This window comes from Pseudozyma flocculosa (genome assembly GCF_000417875.1).
Source record: "Pseudozyma flocculosa PF-1 unplaced genomic scaffold scaffold00001, whole genome shotgun sequence".
Classification (NCBI taxonomy): Eukaryota; Fungi; Basidiomycota; class Ustilaginomycetes; order Ustilaginales; family Ustilaginaceae; genus Pseudozyma; species Pseudozyma flocculosa.
The window spans coordinates 1079921-1097628 of NW_006920869.1; the positions used below are offsets into that span (position 1 = coordinate 1079921).

General features: G+C 68.2%; 4 protein-coding genes across 4 annotated transcripts; 2 read left to right on the forward strand and 2 right to left on the reverse strand.

The window, feature by feature from the left end:
• Positions 1-261: 261 nt before the first annotated feature.
• On the reverse strand, positions 262-6174 carry PFL1_00387 (uncharacterized protein; the record flags this gene model as incomplete). The annotated part of the gene is made up of 1 exon (XM_007877883.1): positions 262-6174. The coding sequence occupies one exon, from the start codon at positions 6172-6174 to the stop codon at positions 262-264; it is 5913 nt and encodes a 1970-aa protein (XP_007876074.1).
• Positions 6175-7907: 1733 nt separating this feature from the next.
• PFL1_00388 (uncharacterized protein) lies at positions 7908-11447 on the forward strand (the record flags this gene model as incomplete). Its single annotated transcript, XM_007877884.1, has 2 exons — positions 7908-8716; positions 8825-11447. The coding sequence occupies 2 exons, from the start codon at positions 7908-7910 to the stop codon at positions 11445-11447; spliced, it is 3432 nt and encodes a 1143-aa protein (XP_007876075.1).
• A 396-nt stretch (positions 11448-11843) lies between these two features.
• On the reverse strand, positions 11844-13528 carry PFL1_00389 (uncharacterized protein; the record flags this gene model as incomplete). The annotated part of the gene is made up of 3 exons (XM_007877885.1): positions 11844-11846; positions 12035-12665; positions 12783-13528. 3 exons carry the CDS (start codon positions 13526-13528, stop codon positions 11844-11846), a joined length of 1380 nt encoding a protein of 459 aa, XP_007876076.1.
• A 568-nt stretch (positions 13529-14096) lies between these two features.
• PFL1_00390 (uncharacterized protein) lies at positions 14097-17585 on the forward strand (the record flags this gene model as incomplete). Its single annotated transcript, XM_007877886.1, has 1 exon — positions 14097-17585. One exon carries the CDS (start codon positions 14097-14099, stop codon positions 17583-17585), a length of 3489 nt encoding a protein of 1162 aa, XP_007876077.1.
• Between the last annotated feature and the right edge of the window lie 123 nt (positions 17586-17708).

Sequence of the window (17708 nt, forward strand, 5' to 3'; positions counted from 1 at the left end):
GGTCATTAGCCGGTCTTGCAGCCGGCCAACAAGCAGGTTAGGCAGACCAGGTCAGGCAGGCCCACCCAAAATGCAGACAAAAATCCGCGTCAAAAGTCGCATCACTTCACTTCGCGCGGGGGTCGAGCAGCTCGACTCCCTCCAGCTTGGCCTCATCGACAGCCAGCGGGGCATCAGGACGTGTGGGCGATCAACCAAAGCGGTGAAGACAGTGTGCAAGGCAGTGCAGGGAAGAGATCTCGTACGCCGGCATCGTCGCCCCTAGAACTCGACGTTGCTCACCGCCTCGAGCAGGCTCAGGATGGCCGATGCCTGTTCCGCCTCGAGCTTGTCCTTTGCCATCTGCTGCCGCTCGTCGGGAAAGACCGAGGATCCGTCCTTGGTAGACTGCTGCGCCGCCGCCACCGCTGCCGCCGCCAGCTTCTGGCCCTTTCTGTCGCTCTTCTGGCGCAGCGCCTCCGACGTGGTGCACAGCGGTCGCTTGGCAAACCAGGCGGCGAGCAGCAGCGACGCCCTCTGCGCGGCGGTGAACTCGGCCTCGGCTGTCGGCTCGCCACCTTCCTCCTGCGCCTTTGCATCAGACTGACCGGGCTCGTCCTGCCGCTGTGCGCCATTGATGCTCTCGGCACCGGTGTCGGCACCGGCATCGGCAGGGCTCCTGTGGGCCTTGGCCGACCTTGCTGCCGACGCCCTGCCGCGGGGCACGCCGAAAGCCGCCAGCCAGTCGCCGGGGACGATGCTGCGTGTCGCCTTGAGCACCGCGACAGCGGCCGGATCGTCGGGCCCGTCCCTCGCACCCTTCGACGTGGATCTGGCCTGCGGAGAATACTTCTTGCAGACCGCAGCGGCAGCGACCGGCTTGCCCGACATCTTGGCGTGCCATCTCGCCACGTGCAAGACCGTCGAGCCGGGTTGGAGGTGCAGGGCTCGGCCAAGGTTGGTCACCTCGACGAGGTTCCCGGCGGCGCGTCCCGAGTTGTCCTCGCTCGCGCGTGCGTCGACGGAGCGGACCAGTCGCAGGCCTTCCAGCTCGTCCAGCAGCGAGTCGACGCAGCGCGACAGCCGGGCCGAGGCGGCATCCGGACCGGTGCCCTGGACGTCGTAGTAGGACGGGTTGCGCTGCGCCTCGATTGCGACAAACGTCCAGGTGAGGAGCGAGAGCATGTCGGTCCGCGAGACGGCGGCGCCGGCCACGATCTCCTGCAGCAGGTAGGGCAACAGCACCTTGGCGTCGTCGTCGAGCAGGCTCGACTGGAGCGGCAGGCCAGACGGCAGCAGACGCTCCAGCAGCGCCGCCTTGTCGCTCTGGCAGAGAACCAGCATCTCGCCCGAGGGGCTCGGCGTAGACGGCGTCCCCGGTCGCACCGCGTGCGCCTGCATCCGCACCAGCTCCGGCATCGAGTAGTCGACCACCTCGCGGTCCGAGATCGACGTCTGCCCGCGCACCTTTGTCAGGCGGACGTACTGGGTGCTCATCACGATGACCAGGTGGGCCCGCGCGGGCAGCGTCCAGCAGCTCTCGCGCGACGCGACCAGCACTTTGATGATGCCCTGCTCAAAGAGCTGCAGCACCGACGCGCGGTCCTGCGGCGCCAGCCCGTCGTGGACGACGCCAAAGCCGTGCATCAGGGCTTCGTGGAGCGAGTGGTCGCGGATCGACCCTAGCACCGACTCGAGGTCGTGCGACGGCACGCTGATAAAGGCCTCGGTGTCGAGCTCAGAGGCGCAGCGCGTGACGAGGTCCGAGGCGACGCCGAGGCACTGGCCGTGCGACGGCACAAAGATGATGGTGGGCCCGTGCATCGCCGTCTCCTTCATCTTGTCGTAGGCCGGCTTGACCATCGTCTTGAGCAGGCCGGCCGAGTGCGGCAGGTCAAACGTCCGGAACGACATGCCGAGCGAGCTGGGGCGATCGCGAGGGTCGAAGCTGTACCTTGCCGCCTCCTTGACGCCGAGCCATTCGGCCAGGCTGCCCGCATCGTCGAGGCTCGCGCTGGTGCCGACGAGGCGGACCGGGGCGCCGCACAACGAGCTGGCCCACAGCGTGCGGGAAATGACGAGTTCGTAGGTGGCGTCGAGGAGGTGCAGGTCCTCGGCAATGACGAGCGAGACGCGCTCCAGCAGCTTTGGCCCGCTCGACGAGAGCGCCCGCAGCCAGGGCAGCGGTGCTGCAAAGATGACCCTGTCGCGCTTGCCGCCCGAAAGAGCCTTTTGCAGCGACGTCGAGGACATCGCCCGCACCACGTCGACATCCCTCTGGCGGGCGATGGCGGCCGAGGTACCGCGCAGCGCAGCCTCGACCAGCTCGCGTCGCGGATAGAGGACGAGCACCGCCTTGCCGGGCGTCTCGCGCATCGCGCGCCACGCCGCAAAGAAGGCCACCGTCGACTTGCCCGAGGCCGAGGGCGCGCACAGCAGCGCGTTGGCCTTGGTGTGGGCGATTGTGTGGAACGACTGCGTCTGCAGCGCGTTGAAGCCCGACATGTGCTGGGCGTAGAGGGTGCGGAGCAGCTCGTCGGGCACCGCCGACGAGACGGGCAGCAGCGGCAGGTCGAGCAGCTGCTGGTGCTTGGCCGGCCTCGGCGGCATGGCGAGGTCGTCGAACGGCACCCATACCGTGTCCTCGGCGCCGATCCACCGGTCCGAGATCCACCGCACGCTGATGCCGCTCGGCTGCGGGTCCGGCACCGGCACAGTGAAGGAGAGCGCCGAGTAGGCCGCCTCGGTCGGCCGCACCACGTGCATGGCCCATTGCAGGATGTCGACCTCGTTCTCGTCCTCGACCCACACGTAGAAGGCCTCGGACCGGCCGTGCAGGCGCTCGTTCCACTCAAAGCGGCGACGGATGCGCAGGTCGATCCGGAGGAGGCCGTGCGTGAGCGGGCGCAGCGCCGCCTCGAGCTCGAGGGTGGGGAAGGATCGGGCCGCGCTGCGGATCGCGCTGCCCATGCGCTCGTTGAGGTGGACGAGCCTGCCGACCTCGTTGGCCGACATCTCGGCCAGCTCGGCCACCTCGACCTCGTCGGCCCAGCGGGTGAGGTTGTAGAGGGTGTCGGGCGTCAGGTGGCTCTGCGACAGCGGGTGGTCGAACGGCCACATCCTGCGCTCGATGGCCTTGCTCATGGCCATCAGCGCCGCCGTCGTCGGCGCCCACTTGTTGCTCAGCGCGATCTCGAGCAGCGACCGGATGATGCGGCCGGCGTTCTGGGCGACGTAGGCCGAGTCCGAGACCAGCGCGAAGTCCTCGACGTAGGTGCGCGAGATGTAGGCCTGGAGCAGGATGTTGACCTTGCCGGGCGACGTCTCGATGCCGCCGGGCACCTGGCAGGGCGCGTTCTCGAGCATCTTCTTCAGCTCGCGCTCCTCGGTGTCGCGCGGGATGATCTGCTCAAAGTCGGTGGCGAGGCTGAGGATGCCGAGCACGTCGGCCTCGCTCATCCGCGGCCGGAGCTTCTCGTTGAACACCTCGATGGTGCGGTGGCCGACGTAGTACTTGGCCGCCACCCGGCCCATTTCGGTGACCTCGAGGTGGCCCGTGGTGGCGTCGTGCTTGAGCATCTTGGCCTCGACCAACTTCTTTGCGGCCGACGTGATGAGCTGGAGGCGCTTGGCGCCGAGGTGCGGGTCGTCCTCGACCTCGGCGTGGACCATGCCGTAGGTCAGCGGCGTCCGCTTCATCCGCGTGAAGAGGTAGGTGTAGCCGAGCCAGGACACGCCGTCGCGCACGCTGGTCACGGTGCCCAGCGACACCTCGGCGTTGAGCGAGTCGACGAGGCCGCCGATGAACTTGGACTCGATCGGGTGCTGCGACGTGATGGCGTCGACGTAGTGCGACAGGCGGTCCTGCGAGGTGCAGATGAAGCCGACGCCGAGGTCCTCGTACTGGGGACGACCGGCTCGGCCAAAGATCTGCAGCACGTCGAGGATCGACAGGTCGACAAACTTGCCCGCCGACGAGTCGTAGACGTCGGTGCCCTTGATGATGACGGCGTACGCGGGCAGGTTGACGCCCCAGGCCAGCGTCGCCGTGCAGCAGAGGACGCGGGTGACGCCGGTCTCAAAGAGCCGCTCGCTGACGTTGCGGTCGCTGCGCAGCATGCCGGCGTGGTGGATGCCGAAGCCGGTCTCGTAGAGCTCCTTCATCTCCTTGTTGCGGCTCGCCTGCAGCTCCTTGCCAAACGAGGCCAGCTTGGGATTGTCGTCGCGCCCCGCCGTCAGGTGGTCGAGGAGGCCCTCGTCCTTGAACATGTCGCGCAGCGTCTGCGCCGTCTTGACCGTCTCCTTGCGCGCATGGACAAACACCATGACCTGGTGGCCCGCCTGGACGAGCTCCGAGACCTTTTCGAACGCCGCCTTGTCGAGGTTGGCGCGCGCCTGGGGCGAGCCGGATTTGCCCTTGACGCCGATAAAGTGCTGCTCGAGGGGCACGGGCCGGAAGGACGAGTCGAAGTAGAAGAGGCCCTGGTAGCGGTTGACGCGGAGGAAGTCGGCCACGTCGACGTAGTTGGGCAGCGTGGCCGAGAGGCCGACGATGCGGATGAGCGACTGGCTCGACTCGACCAGGCGCAGCGTGCGCGCCACAATCGTCTCGATGACGGCGCCGCGCTCCTCGTGCAGCAGGTGCACCTCGTCGATGATGAGCAGCCGCACCTTTGTGGCCAGCTCGCCGTCGCCCGTGGGCTTCCGCGTCACGACGTCCCACTTTTCGGGCGTCGTGACAATCATCTGCGTCTCGTTGATCTCCTTGCGCGTCAGCTGCATGTCTCCGGTCAGCTCGCGCACCTTGATGCCGAGGTACTGGAGCCGCTTGCTGAACTTGCGCACCACCTCGGCGGCCAGCGCCTTCATCGGCGCTACGTAGACAATCTTGAACTCGTCGCGCGCGATGCCGAAGCCGTCGGCGCCGCGGCCGGCCACCGGGTCGATGCTCTGGGCGTACTGGCTGATGGCGCGCAGCACCGTCAGCATCGCCACGTCGGTCTTGCCGGCACCGGTGGGCGCGCAGACGAGGAGGTTCTCGTTGGTGCGGTAGGCCAGCGGATAGACGACGCTCTGGAGGCGGTTGAGGGTCTTGTAGCCGGGGAACGCGCCCTTGGACAGCGTGTCCATCTCGCCGATCGGGATCAGGCGCTCGTCGATGCGGAACGGCACGTTGCGGGGCGGCGGGATGGTGACCTCCTCGTAGAACGACTGCTCGACGCGCGTGGTGCCGGCGGGCAGCGCGAACCTCTGGCCAAACACCGACAGCACGTTGCCGTGAGCGCCCGACGAAAAGACGTGCGGGTAGCGGGGCTCGTCCGAGGTGACCTGGTCGCTGGAGAACAGCGGGCGGCTGGCCGCTGCCGCGAGGCTCTCCTCGCGCATCTGCTCGAGCTCCTCGAGGGTGTAGGCCCGGTCGTGCGCCGCAGCAGCCGACGAGGGATCGGCGTCGCGGCCGCGGTTTGCCCTGCGCATCTCGTTGCGCAGCTTCTTGGCGAGCCGCTTGTCCTCCTGGCTCTGCACCACGACCTGAGAGCCGGGAGTGTAGGGCTTGGCTGCAACGGCGCGGAGACCCGCCTGGTGCTGATGCGGGGCGTGTCCGGAAGCCAGTGTGACCCGTCGTTCGCCGTCGCGATGTCGATCGGCGCCGTGGGCAAGGTCCGACAGGATGGCCTCACGCTGCGAGACGAGTGCGCTGACCAGGTCGAGCTGGTCGAAGCCGAGGACCTCGGCGAGCTCGGCCGAGGCCTCTTCGGCGGAGCCCTTGGAGGCGAGGGCGGCCATGACGCTGCTCCGTATGCTGGTGGCGATGGCCGGATCGTCGCTAAAGGTGCGAGCCAGGTAGTCGTCGAGCTGGGCCTGGGCGGCCGAGGAGGGCTGCGAGGCTGCTCGGAAGGCGTGGTCCTCGATCTCGTCGGGGTACGAGTCGATGGCCGACTGGCCTGCTTCGCGCTCTCCCTGCTCGGCTTCGGTGTGGGCTTGCAGCTGTGACCACAGATCGTCGCCGCCGGCCGCAAGGTGTCCGCGTACCGGCGCGGGGGCGGCATGCTTCTGGCCATCGTCCTGGAGTTTCTGGAGAGAGGCGTAGATGGAGTCGATGAGGTGCTGGTCATAGTCGAGCGTGCGATGGGATCCCGATGGCTTGGCCAGAAGCTCCTCGAGGTGTGCGCCCAGGGGGATCGGAATGGCGGCCATGGCAGCGCGATCCGGCGAACGGCGAGAGGTGTCGTCGAGATCGTAGTCTTGGTCCTCGGTAAATGTAGCGGCGGTGGCGGCGGCGGTGGCGATGATGGGCGCTTCGAGGGTTTTGCTACGTTGCAGCTGGTGGCACCTGGAAGCGGTGCAAACAGATGCGGCGGGGTCAGTGATGGCGGCGACGGTGGTAGGTGGCGGCAGGCAGGCCGAGGAAGAAGAAGCAGCGACTTGGGCTGGCTCGACCGCTGCAAAGAAGGCTCAGCCAAGGAGGTCATCGCCCGACGCCGGCGGCTGAGCGGCGGATCGCAGGCCGATGGACGCCCGATGTGACTTTGCCAGGTTCGCGTTCAGACCTCCACATGCTCAGCTGTCGATCTGTTGGATTTCGATTTTTCGCGCGCTGTGCCTGCGCCTGTTGCTCTCGGGTTTGGGTCGCTCTTTGGCCCGCGGGTCGGCGCGTCGAAGCCCGTTTGGAGATGGAAAACGACGTCAGCTCCCTGGCCGACGCCAGCCATCAACCAACGGCGGCCAAGAAGGAGAGCGATGATGGCGCAGAGCGGCCAGGAGCAGCAGCGCAACCATCCTACCTGGTTGTCGAGAGTCGTGCCGCACTTGTGACCAGCTGAGAGGCATTCAGGCCCAACCCTCCGCCAGCAAAGAGCCTCCCAGCGGCAAGGCAGGCCGGGCCGATGGCGTTGAGCCAGGCAGGCTAGGATCGATTGAGACGAGGCTCGCGCTGGTCCGTGTGCACCTGCAGCTGGCATGGTGACGATCTGATGATGGTGCCAGCCGGTCTGCCTGGCCGCCTGGCCGCCTGGCTGCCCGGCTGTGCGCCATCTGCTGCTGGCTGGCCGATGCGAATTTCAAAGCAAGCACCTCGAGAGCGAGGCCCACGGAAAAAGAGCGAGCGGGTTGAGCAGGCGTGGGTCGGCGCGTGTCTGCCCAAGAAGTCGCGTCGGGCCCGGCCAGGCCTGCCTGCACTTTGTCTAGAAGGCAGCCAGGCGGGAAGCCAACCGACCGACCGACCAGCACGCCAGGCCCCGCCACGGGAAATTCAAGATTGTCAGATCGGGCAAGCGGGCGAGCGACAGACAGACAGACAGACGAGGCCCAGCCCGGACGTGGCCACGGCGTCGCCTGCCTGGCTGGCTGCCTGCCTGGCTGCCTTGAGGCTGCCTTTTGGGTGACGCCAGGCCAGGCCAGCCAGGCTCGACCACCGCGACTCGCTCCTCAAAGCCGGCCACAGAGGACAGCCTCGCGATTCTTGTGGCACCCTTCCTGCCTGCCCTCCGACTATCCCACCCCCCTCTACCTACCTTGCTACCCTCCTCTTCCACGTCGGTCCCCATCCTATCCCCACGTCTCGCCTCGCCTTCCCTCCTCTTAGCCCTCTCTCGTGCCGCGCCGTCCAACCTTCCCTCTCTGCTTCCTATCTATCCCCTGCTATCCCCTGCGCTACCCTACCCCTTCCCACCACAACTTCGACGGCGCACGGCACGTTCAAGAGCGAGGGCAGCGCCGCGCAACGAGCACACGCTGCTCGCCACGTCGGCACGTCGGCACGGCACTCGTCAAGCCTCCGCCCAGCATCTGCGCCGCCCTCGAGACACCGCATCGCATCGCGCCGCGCCGCGCCACGCCACGTCTCGGCCACACCTCCCCGCTACGCGCTTTGCAGGCCAAGCAGCAGGCGGGCACGCTGACGCCGTCACATCCAGGCAACAGCGCCCAGCATGGACACCATCATGGAGACGCCCGATCGCGAGCGCGCCCTGCTCCAGCAACGTGCGGCATCGGCGTCGGCCGTGACCTCCTTTCCCGGACAGACGCCAGACAACCGCGAGCTCCTCTCGACCCACCCGCACCTCCAGCACCAGATCAAGAGCAGCCCCACCTCGGCCTCTTCCGACAGCTTCTCGTCCTACATCCACAAGGACGCCGCCATCATCCAGCACCGCTCCAGCTCGCCCCGCGCCGACTCGGGCTCCCAGGCTTCCGCAGACGGCCCAGGCGCGCCCGGCAGCCCCAGGTCCCGCGTCCAGGCCCGCCTCGACGCCGTCGCCCTCGATGGCCACCGCAGGCTTCCCTCGTTTGACTTTTCGCGCCCCATGCCCCCCATCCGCTCCGTCTCGGCCACAACGCCCATCCGCGGCGGCAACTTCCCCGCCGTCGTCGATCGGCGCTCGGCGCGCAGCCAGGAGTCGGTCGCCGTCGACGTCAGCCAGCTGCGCGAGCGGCCCCGCTCTCAGCCCGAGCCTTTCGCGCCCATGTCCATCAGCGCCCTCTACCATCAGCCAACCCACGAGGGCCTGTCGCAGTGGGAGCGCGAGGGTTCTGTGGCCTCGGTCGCCTTCACCGCCGACGGCAAGGACGACGACAAGCATGGTCAGAGGGACGATGCCGGCCGCGCCGGCGAGATCCGTAGAAGGCGCAGAACACGTCCGGACGAGGCCAACCTCCTCGTCCGGGCCTACGCCGACAACGCCTTTCCGAACCAGGAGACGCGACAGCAGCTGGCCGACCAGCTTGGCATGACCGTCCGGTGAGTATCAGTGCCTCTGTGGCGACCACACGTGACGCCCAAGTCCTTCAGCGCTGTGCTGACGCCCTCTCGCCATCGATGTTTCCACCTCGCCGGATCCTTGTGCAGCGCCGTCTCGGTATGGTTCCAGAACCGACGGCAAGCTGAGAAGAAACGGTCCGGGCGGTACGGCGGCTCCGGCATCCTCGGAGGTGGCGCCTCGGCCGCCGACCCTTCGGCCGATCTCAGCTCTTCCGCCACCGCTGCCACCAAGGCGGCCGGTTCCGAGCCGGAGTCGGTCGTAGCTCGACCGCCGCTGGCTTCGACGCCCAAAGATCCCAACAACCGGCCAGCCCGTGCATCGCTGCCGGAGCCGATCAAGTACACGCAAGCGAACAAAGAGAACGTCCCACCGTGGGCCGCCGCCACCGCCGCCTTGTCCCGAGGCGACGACGGCACACCTCTCAAGGTACCCAAGCTGGAGCCGCAGGACGACCTCCTCGGCAGCGAGCGGCCCGTGTCCGAAACGCCAGCTGCCTCCTCGCACCGTACGCGCGACCCGAGCGCTGCCGCCGACACCGTGTCTCGAAAGGCCGACACCCGGCAGAGGCCGGCATCACAGATGGACAGAGTCCTATCCAGGTCGTCGGCGACGCCGTCGGCAGTAGCCTCAACCGTCTCAACTGCAGCGCCTCGGAGCACGCATCAAGCGCTCTCCCGCGTGCGGTCGGCGCCGAGGCTGTCCCTGGACGAGGTGCTGGCCAGGCGCGCCTGCGGCCTGAGCCGCTCGGTGACTGAGTATGTGAGAACTCACGACCGGTCGAGCGACATCGAGGACGAGGTCGTCAGCACCATCCTACCTCCTCGGAAGGTCCTTTCGCGCGCCGGAAGCGCCTCGAGCCTCTCGCTCGTCACGACGGCCGGTGGCAGGGCCAGCCTCGGGAGCCCGGCGTCGCACGCGACCGAGAGCGCCGCTGCCGGCGACATCGCATCTCTCAACTCGAGGCTGCCTCCGGCCGTCACGGCCTCGCTCCAGCGCAACGGCGTCATCTCCAAGCTCAGCGAAGAGGAACACGCGGAGCAGCAGAAGGCTAAGCTGGTCTGGCAGCGGATGGAGAGCAGCAGCGCCAGCAGCAGCGATCCGGATCGCGCCCTCGCCGATGGCGGCGTCAACGGCCTAGCCCATCCCAAGGACAGCGAGGAAGACGAGGAGACGACGCTGCGCATCATCGCCAACCGGCGCGCTGCCAGGGCCCAGGCTCTCGGTCGCGGGAAGCCGGCCGCTGCCGACGCCGACGCCCGCACGGCGATCCAGCAGCATGCCACCGCGGCCTCGGATCGCAGCCACCAGCTCGCCTCGGCGCCCTCGCAGCTCGGGCTGGTGAAACGCGTGCCCAGCCTCGATTGGGCGGCGGGACGGGACCGATCCGTCACCCCCGCGCTCCCGCAGCGAACGGTGAGCAGCCCTCTCGCCCGCACCACTGCCCGCACCGCTTCGACGCACAAGTTTGCCTCTCCGGCCAAGCCCAGGCCTAAGGACCTGCAAAAGTCGGCGGCTCGACGGGCCTCTGCCCAGGCCAAAAAGGCTGCCGCTGCTGCGCCTGTCCGGCTGGCGCCCGCCATGTCGACGCCGCTGCGGAAGACCGGAGCGGCCGCCCAGCAGCAAGCGTCACGACCGGCCGTCGCCGTCACGCCTGCCCCCAACGGAGGCCGGACCAGCCCGCGAAAGAAGGCAGCTGGGGCCGCAGCCACGGCCACAGCCACGCCGCAGCAGCAGCCGCAGCACTTTCAGCAGCATGTCAACGACGAGAACGTCTTTGGCGGCGCGACTGTCCCGTCCCCGGCTTTCCGGTCCACGCCTGGCAGTCCGAAACGTCGCCGCGTCGAGCACGTGGCCCCGCCAGCGCCGAGCATCGAGACGGCCGCCGCGCCGCACCCGTCGGTCCGGACGGTCGACCGCGTGCTCGGCTCGCCGATGTTCGCGCCGCGAGGCATGATGCACCCGCACTCGTTCCCGGCGAGCTCGACGTACCTGTCGACGCCGCGGCCCCTGGGTTCGTCGCCGTTCAAGGGCCCGCTCTCCACTCGATCCGAGAGGATCGGCTACCGAGGCCTGGGAGCGGGCAGCCCGTCGGCAAGCCCGGCGCTGCGAGACTACGGATTCGAGCAGCCGCGCGTCCGCTCGTTTCAGTCGGCGCGCGAGTCGAGTGCCCGTGACCAGAGGCGGCCGCTGGCCGAGCGAGGCCCCTTTGATTCTCCGGCCGGCTCGCGCACGCCCTCGCACGACTCCAACGACAGCGGCGCCGCGTCCAACACGAGCGACGAGTGGGTGTCGAACCTGGCCAAGGCCGCCGTCGGGTCCGCCTCGGCCGCCACCTCGTCGACGCCTGCCGGCGGCGCTGGGTCGTCGACGGCCAAGGTGCTGTCGGCGACGCCCTCGCGCATCTTTGCGGACCGGAGCAGTGTGGCCAACCTGACCATGTCGGCCGAGCGCATGGGACCCTCGGCGAACCGGCACGACGACAGCGGATTTTTCGGCAGCGACGAGAGCGAGGACGAGCAGCCGGCGCCGGCTTCGGTCGTGGTGCGACAGAAGAAGACGGCGCTGTCGGCATCGGCGTCGCGGTGGGCAAAGTCGAGGAGCAGCCCCGTCGTGCCGCGCAAGCGCAAGGCGGGCGACGCGGCCGAGGACCAGCACGCCGCCGAGCTGCTCCTCGGTCTCGGCCAGCGTCACGAGGCCCAGTCGCAGTAGCTCAGCTAGCCTACCGCCTCGACCTCATCGCTGCGCGTGTCACCGCCCGCAGTGGCCGCATCCCAGCCATGATCGAACATCCACCTCGCCATCGCCCGTCCGGCCCCCATGAGAATTATACAGCGCTTTCGGAATCATATCCCTCATGGACTCGACGGATAGAGGCGAACGACGAGGATCGAGGGTGCATGTGCTTGCCTCCCCCCTGCTCTTCCTTCTGGAAGATGAGCGAGGAGGGGTGCAGACGAGGGGGCTAGTGTACAGATGCTGGCATGGCGGATGCGGATGCGAAGACGACGATGGCGGGCCGGTGACGAGAGAACGGAGCATGGCCGGCCGACGGTGGCGGCGGCGGCGGCAGGAGCGGGCGGAACGGCCTGCCTGACCCTCATGTCTTCACTGTTTGGAGGTGAGGCGGGAAAAGGCCAGATCCGAGGAGGGCAAGGGGACGTACGAAAGGTCAGTCGGATTGGCTCCGTCTGCATTGGACCAAGGTGCACATCGCGGCGTCGAGGCAGACGCCGAGGCCGAGGATGGACGAGAGGTGAGTGCAGGGAGCGTCGCCCTCCCCGCCCCTCTCCACTCACCAGCTCGGTCCTGCGTCCCCTCTCGCTCTCCTTCCCATCATCTCCACCTCGCCCCCCTTTCGATGCAGATTCAGCTGAAGCGGAAGCGGCGGCGGCGGCGACGGTGCCGTTCTCACCTTGAAACTCGAGCCCGAGGTACTCTGCCGTGAAGAGGGTCATGATCCTGCTCCAGGCAAAGACGGTAGGGTAGTCCAGTGCGGAGCGATCGTCTGCCATCCTGTGCCAGACGCTGGGGAAGGGGTTGGGTATGACGTGCAAGATGGGTACGCCGGCGCGCAAAAAGGGCAGGTGGTCGTCCTCGATGCCGCCCCAGGCCGGCTGCGGGTGGAAAAAGGATCGACGCTCCTCCTGCAGCCCGGCGGGGAAGAGGAGGCCGGCGCTGCGCAGCCGCGCCTCGGCGTCGACCAGGGCGGCATGGAGCCACTCGGTCGGCTTGAAGTAGGACGGCACCGACGGGTTGCGCACGCCCAGCAGGTCGAGGAGGACGAGGTGCTCGATCGTATCCATGTGCCGCACGGGCGTGTAGGCGCTGTGGTAGCGCCGCGCCGTCAGCCTGGGCCCGTGCGCCGTGCTGCTCGAGACGTAGTCCATCGGACTCCAGAAGGTCGACGTCCAGTTCTTGGCCAGGTCCCTGCGCATGCGGGCGGTCCAAGCATGGCCGCGGCGTCGTCAGTATTGGAACGTTTCGCCCGCGGCCAGCACAAGATCCAGCGCCAGCAAGGCAGCGACCGGCGGGGCCGCAACTCACCTGGAGCCGTAGATGGAGTCGGTGTTGGTCCACTGCCGATACGCCTCTTCGCCGTCAAAGAGGATGATCTGCAGCGTCGTCTCCTCGCTCCTCGAGAGCGGTTTGTCGGGGTCCTGAACGTGGATTCTCCTCTCTCTCCGGTCGAGGGCGTCGTCGAGGGCGACGGCGATGTCGGCGAGGATGGCGCAGGGCGCCGCGCTGTCGGTGGCACCAATAAAGCCGAGCGGCGACACCTTGGAGTCGTAGTGGGCCGACAGGACCAGCTTGCGCGGCGCGGCCGGGTTCTTTGTGAGGACGATGTTGGTCATCCTCTTTGGTCCCTCGGGCGTGTCGGTGACGAAGGAGGGGGTGTCGATGTGCCAGCCGAGGCGGCCCTTTGACTCGTCGCGGCCGAGGCGGGTGCGGAAGACGTCGAGAAAGTACTCGCGCACCAGGGTGCTGTTGTCGGTGTCGGGCGGGCGCGGGATGAGGATGCGCGAGAGGAGGCTCGAGGTGTCGTCGTGGTTGATGAGCGGGCCCGGGTCGTGCGTCTGGGAGAGGGCGCGCAGGCTGGCATCTGAGAGCTTGCCGTAGTCCCTTGCCTGGGGTCGTACTGCGTGGGCCGAGGCGGTGCCGCCGTAGGGGGACGAGCCGCAGCTCAGCACCAGAAAGCCGAGGGCGAGGGCGAGAATGAGGCGAAGCTGAGGCAGGCCTCGTCCTCGCCATGCCTTGGCAGGTGCGCCACCAGGCACCCTGCAGCTGGGCATGATGTAGCTCTGCGAGGGAACGCCGAACAGGGGAAGGGCAAGGCAGGGTCGTGGTTTGGTGGTGGTAGGTGGTGGTGGTGGTCGAGGTGGACGCGGCTGCCGAGGCGGAACGAGGAGCGTTGGTCTGAGCGCGGGGGATGGGGTGCACCGTCTTCTGCGCTGGCAGCTCCTTGTCGGAACTCGGGCCAAAAGGCCGCCCGCACGGGCAGCGCCCAGCAGCGCCCCGCAGCGCCCCGCAGCGGTTGGCCCGCTCGCTCTGCCTCCCTCTCTCTCTCCACATCCCTTGCCGGCCTGCAACGCCACCACCGCCATCACCAGCAGCCCCCACTCAGCGAGTCTCCGTCCACGGCTGTCTGTGCACCCTCACTGGCTACGTCCGACCATGTCCTCTTGAACAACTCCCTTCGCAGCTGCGGCAAGCGCACGACCGTCTCCCAAGTAGCATCCGCGTCGATCTTCTTTCCTCTCCCTCTCGACCTCGACCTCGTCTCGCCCCGCAGCCACGTCAGCCCGAGACTGGAACTGCATACCACTCCACGCCTAGGTCGTGTCATACCGGCCCATCACCATGTCGATCCCCGTCCTCGACGAGCAGTTCCTGCCCCGCCTCGTCTGCGTCTTCTACGCCATCTTCCACCCGACCGAAGGGCCCAAGGTCGTCTACCAAGTGCCCGAGGGATCAGTCTGCGATCAGCGCCTCGACGACGTCGCAAAGAGTCCGGCGCAAAAACCGAAGCAGGACGACGAGCAGCAACGACACCAGCAGCATCCCTCCAGCGGCAGCAAGGAAGATGCCCATTCCACCGGCCCCTCGGGCGCGTCCAAGGCGCAGGTGCTTTCGGGCGACCCCCTCTTTGACTTTGCCCCGCTGTCCGAGTATCTCATACCCAAGGCGCCCCTCTGCGGCAGGCTAGTCGCCTGTACGGCCAGAAGCTTGCGCAAGCCCCGCAAGGCCGACTCGACCTCGGAGCAAGCGGCGACAGGCGATCCGCAACCTCCGTCTTCCTCGTCACGCTCCGACATATCGGCCGCAGCCGGACCGTCGACGTCTCCACCAGGCTCTCCGTCGTCCTCGACACACTCGCGGTCCGGTCCGCGGCCGCAGTCCAGCAGCACGCGGCCGGTCGGTAGGGGTCCCACCGCCTCGGCTCGCTCGTACAAGATTCTGGGCAACCCGATCCTCATCGAGGACGCCGCCCGCTACCGGAGGAACAACTTCATCTTCAACCTCTGCTTTGTCTTTGAGGGCCATTCCGACGTGCGCGCTTACGAGCCCGTCGTCCGCAAGTGCGGGAGGGTGCTGCGCGGCCTCGAAGAGTCGCAATCGTTCCTCTCCAACCCCAGGAGCATGTCGAGGGTGTACGGCATCATCGAGCAGCTGTACGAGGACCTCAACTCGTACTGCGAGAGCTTCGTCGCGCTGCCAGAGGCGCCCTACACGTCCTACATCCTCGCCTCGAGCCCGCAGACGATGAACAAGCTCTCTTCGCCCATCGTCGGGCCCCACGACTTCCTCTCGCTCGGAGCCAGCGCCACGTCTCTGCGCGACGAGCACCAGCGCAAGGTGCTGGCGCAGCACCTCCGTCAGATGCACATTTCGCCGTCCAAGTCGCTCGACGCCGATCCGAGGAGCAGCACCCACACGCCGCCGGGGCCGCGCTCGCGGGCGCCGTCGAACGGCGAAAGCCCGAGACCGGTGCTCTCGCCGCTGAGCAGCATCCGACCCGAGACGATGAGAAGGACCTGGACCGCAGCGACGGCCGATGCGGGCGGAGGCGCTGTCGGCGCTGGCGGCGCTGTATCGAGCCCGAAGTCGCCAGAGACGACGCATGCGCTCCCATCGCCACGGTCGCGGCGACCGACAGTTTCGCGGTCCGCCACGCTGGCGAGTCTGACGGGCCCCATCAAAGAGACCTTGCCGACCGCAGCGGCCGCGAGCCCATCCTCGTCGATCACCAAGACCTGGTCGGAGGCGCGCTTCAGTGCCCTCGGACGGGTGAGCGCAGAGGAACAGAGCGAGCTCGCCAAAGGCCTGATGGCGGCCGAGACTGGCCTGCATGGCGAGCCTGGGCAAGCGGCCGACCGCGCCGACGGCAGCCTCAGCGCGCGAAGGTCGAGCGGCGGCAGCCCGGCGATCCCCGCGAGCGGCAGCGACAGCAACGCGCTGGTCGACAGCATCGTGTCCCTTCAGACCATCGACGCCGCGCTCTCCAACTCGATCAACGCGCTGCGCCACGACACGTCCGACGTCACGACCAAGTCTGGCATCGCAGAGCGCCGCGAACCGCCGCACGGCCTCGGCCGCACCGTGCGCGACGCCGTCAACCTCAAGCTCTTTCCCACCTACCCCAACCCGCCGCCGGTCAATGACTGGGACGTGCCCGTGGCGCTGCTCGATCTCGGCAGCCGCGTCGACGGCAACTGGGACCTGACCATGGCGCGCATCTTTCCGTTCATCGACGGCGTCAACCACGTCAAGCGCATCGCCCAGCTCGCCGACGCCGAGCTCGGACTGGCGCGCTCGTGCATCGAGCACCTGCTCTACTACGGCTGCATCATCGTCATCGACATCTTCCAGTACTTCAACATGTATACGGTGCGGCCGGCGATTGCGAGGATGGCCGACGACGAGACCATGGGTCGCGAGTGCGCCACGTACGTCACGCGGCCAGGCTACCCGTTGCCGTCGTACCCGGAGCTGCTGCGGCTCTACTCGCTGCTGCGGCCGGGCAAGAACCTGCACGACTGGATCGAGGACAACGACGTCGACGCCAAGGGCATCGACGTGCGGCGCTTTGTCTCGTTTGGCGTCATCCAGGGCTTTCTGCGGCGCGTGCGCCGCTACCCGATCTACCTGGCGCGTGAGCCCGCCCCGGCGACTGCGACGATCGACGGCGAGTCGCGCCTCGATGCTTCGATGATCTCGACGGTGCGCGACTCGCCGATGTTCAGGTCGAACGAATCGCCGTCGTCGCGGGCGCGGCGAGACCAGAGCGGCAGTCGCGAGCCGCGCGACCGACGGCCGAGGGAGCTGACGGGCGGCCAGGCCGTGCCCGCGAGCACGGGGAGGGTGCTGCGAGATGGCCACGTCGCGACGGATCGTTTCGACGGCGCGCAGGCCGCAGTCGCGCAGCAGCGGCGGACCGCTTCCGAGGCGGCGGGCTACGAGGCCAGCGCGCACGCCTCGGACACGACGTCGCGTGCCAACACGGCGCGGTTCGGCACCTCGCCGACCAAGCGGCACGCCCAGCGTGCGCGCCAGCGTGCGGGCTACCATCATCCAACGGCCACGGTGATTGACGTTGCCAGCGTGGCATTCGACATCCGCGACAGCGCCAAGCAGACGGTCCCGTCCGGCCCTCGGTCGCCCCGGAAGCGGATCAGCAGCCAGAACATCGGGCTTGGGCTTGGCCACGGCTCCGGCTTCGCCTCGGCTGGCATCGGCGGCGGCGGCGGTGGCGGCGCAAGCGGCTCGGGCATTGCCGGTGCGAGCGGGATATCGCAATCGCAGCGCTCGGTGGTCATTGTGCCGCCGGAGCTGCCGGAGATGCTCGACGGGACGCGGTGCGACGACGAGCTGTGCGTCCACTTCGGCGTCAGCTGGCCGGAGCTCGAGAAGATGCTGATCCAGCTCGGCACCGACCGGAGGGACGGGCTGCGGCGGTACGGGGCGGGCGACGATTCCGACGACGGCGGCGGCGGTGTGACGGCCTCGGGATCGCGCGGGCCCGACCACTGGAGGCGGACCGCGGCGACGTCGTCTGGGTTGACGAGCGGAGGCGGGGGCGGCACGGCCAACAGCGGTGTGGGCGGTGCCAGTTCTGGGTGGAGTCGCGCGGCGAGGATGTCGGGCATCGGCAGCGGCGTCTACTCCGGCCACATGCACATGCGATCCGCCACAGGCGGTACGGCAGCGGGAGCTGGGGGCGAGAGCGGCAGCGGCTGGGGCGCGGGCTCGGAGGATGCTGCTGGGCCAGGCTGGTCGGGCTTTGGAGGCCTGGACCGCCAGACGATTGAGGCGGGCGACCTGGGGCGCGTCAAGGTGCTCCTCCAGTAGTCCCGAGTGGCAGAGTAACGGCAGGGGCAGCGCTGCGACTCGAGGGAATGGCAGGGTGCGGCGTGTTGGTCGCTGATGCCACTCTGAAGCACGCGAGGAACCTCGTGCTCCTCTCTCTCTCTC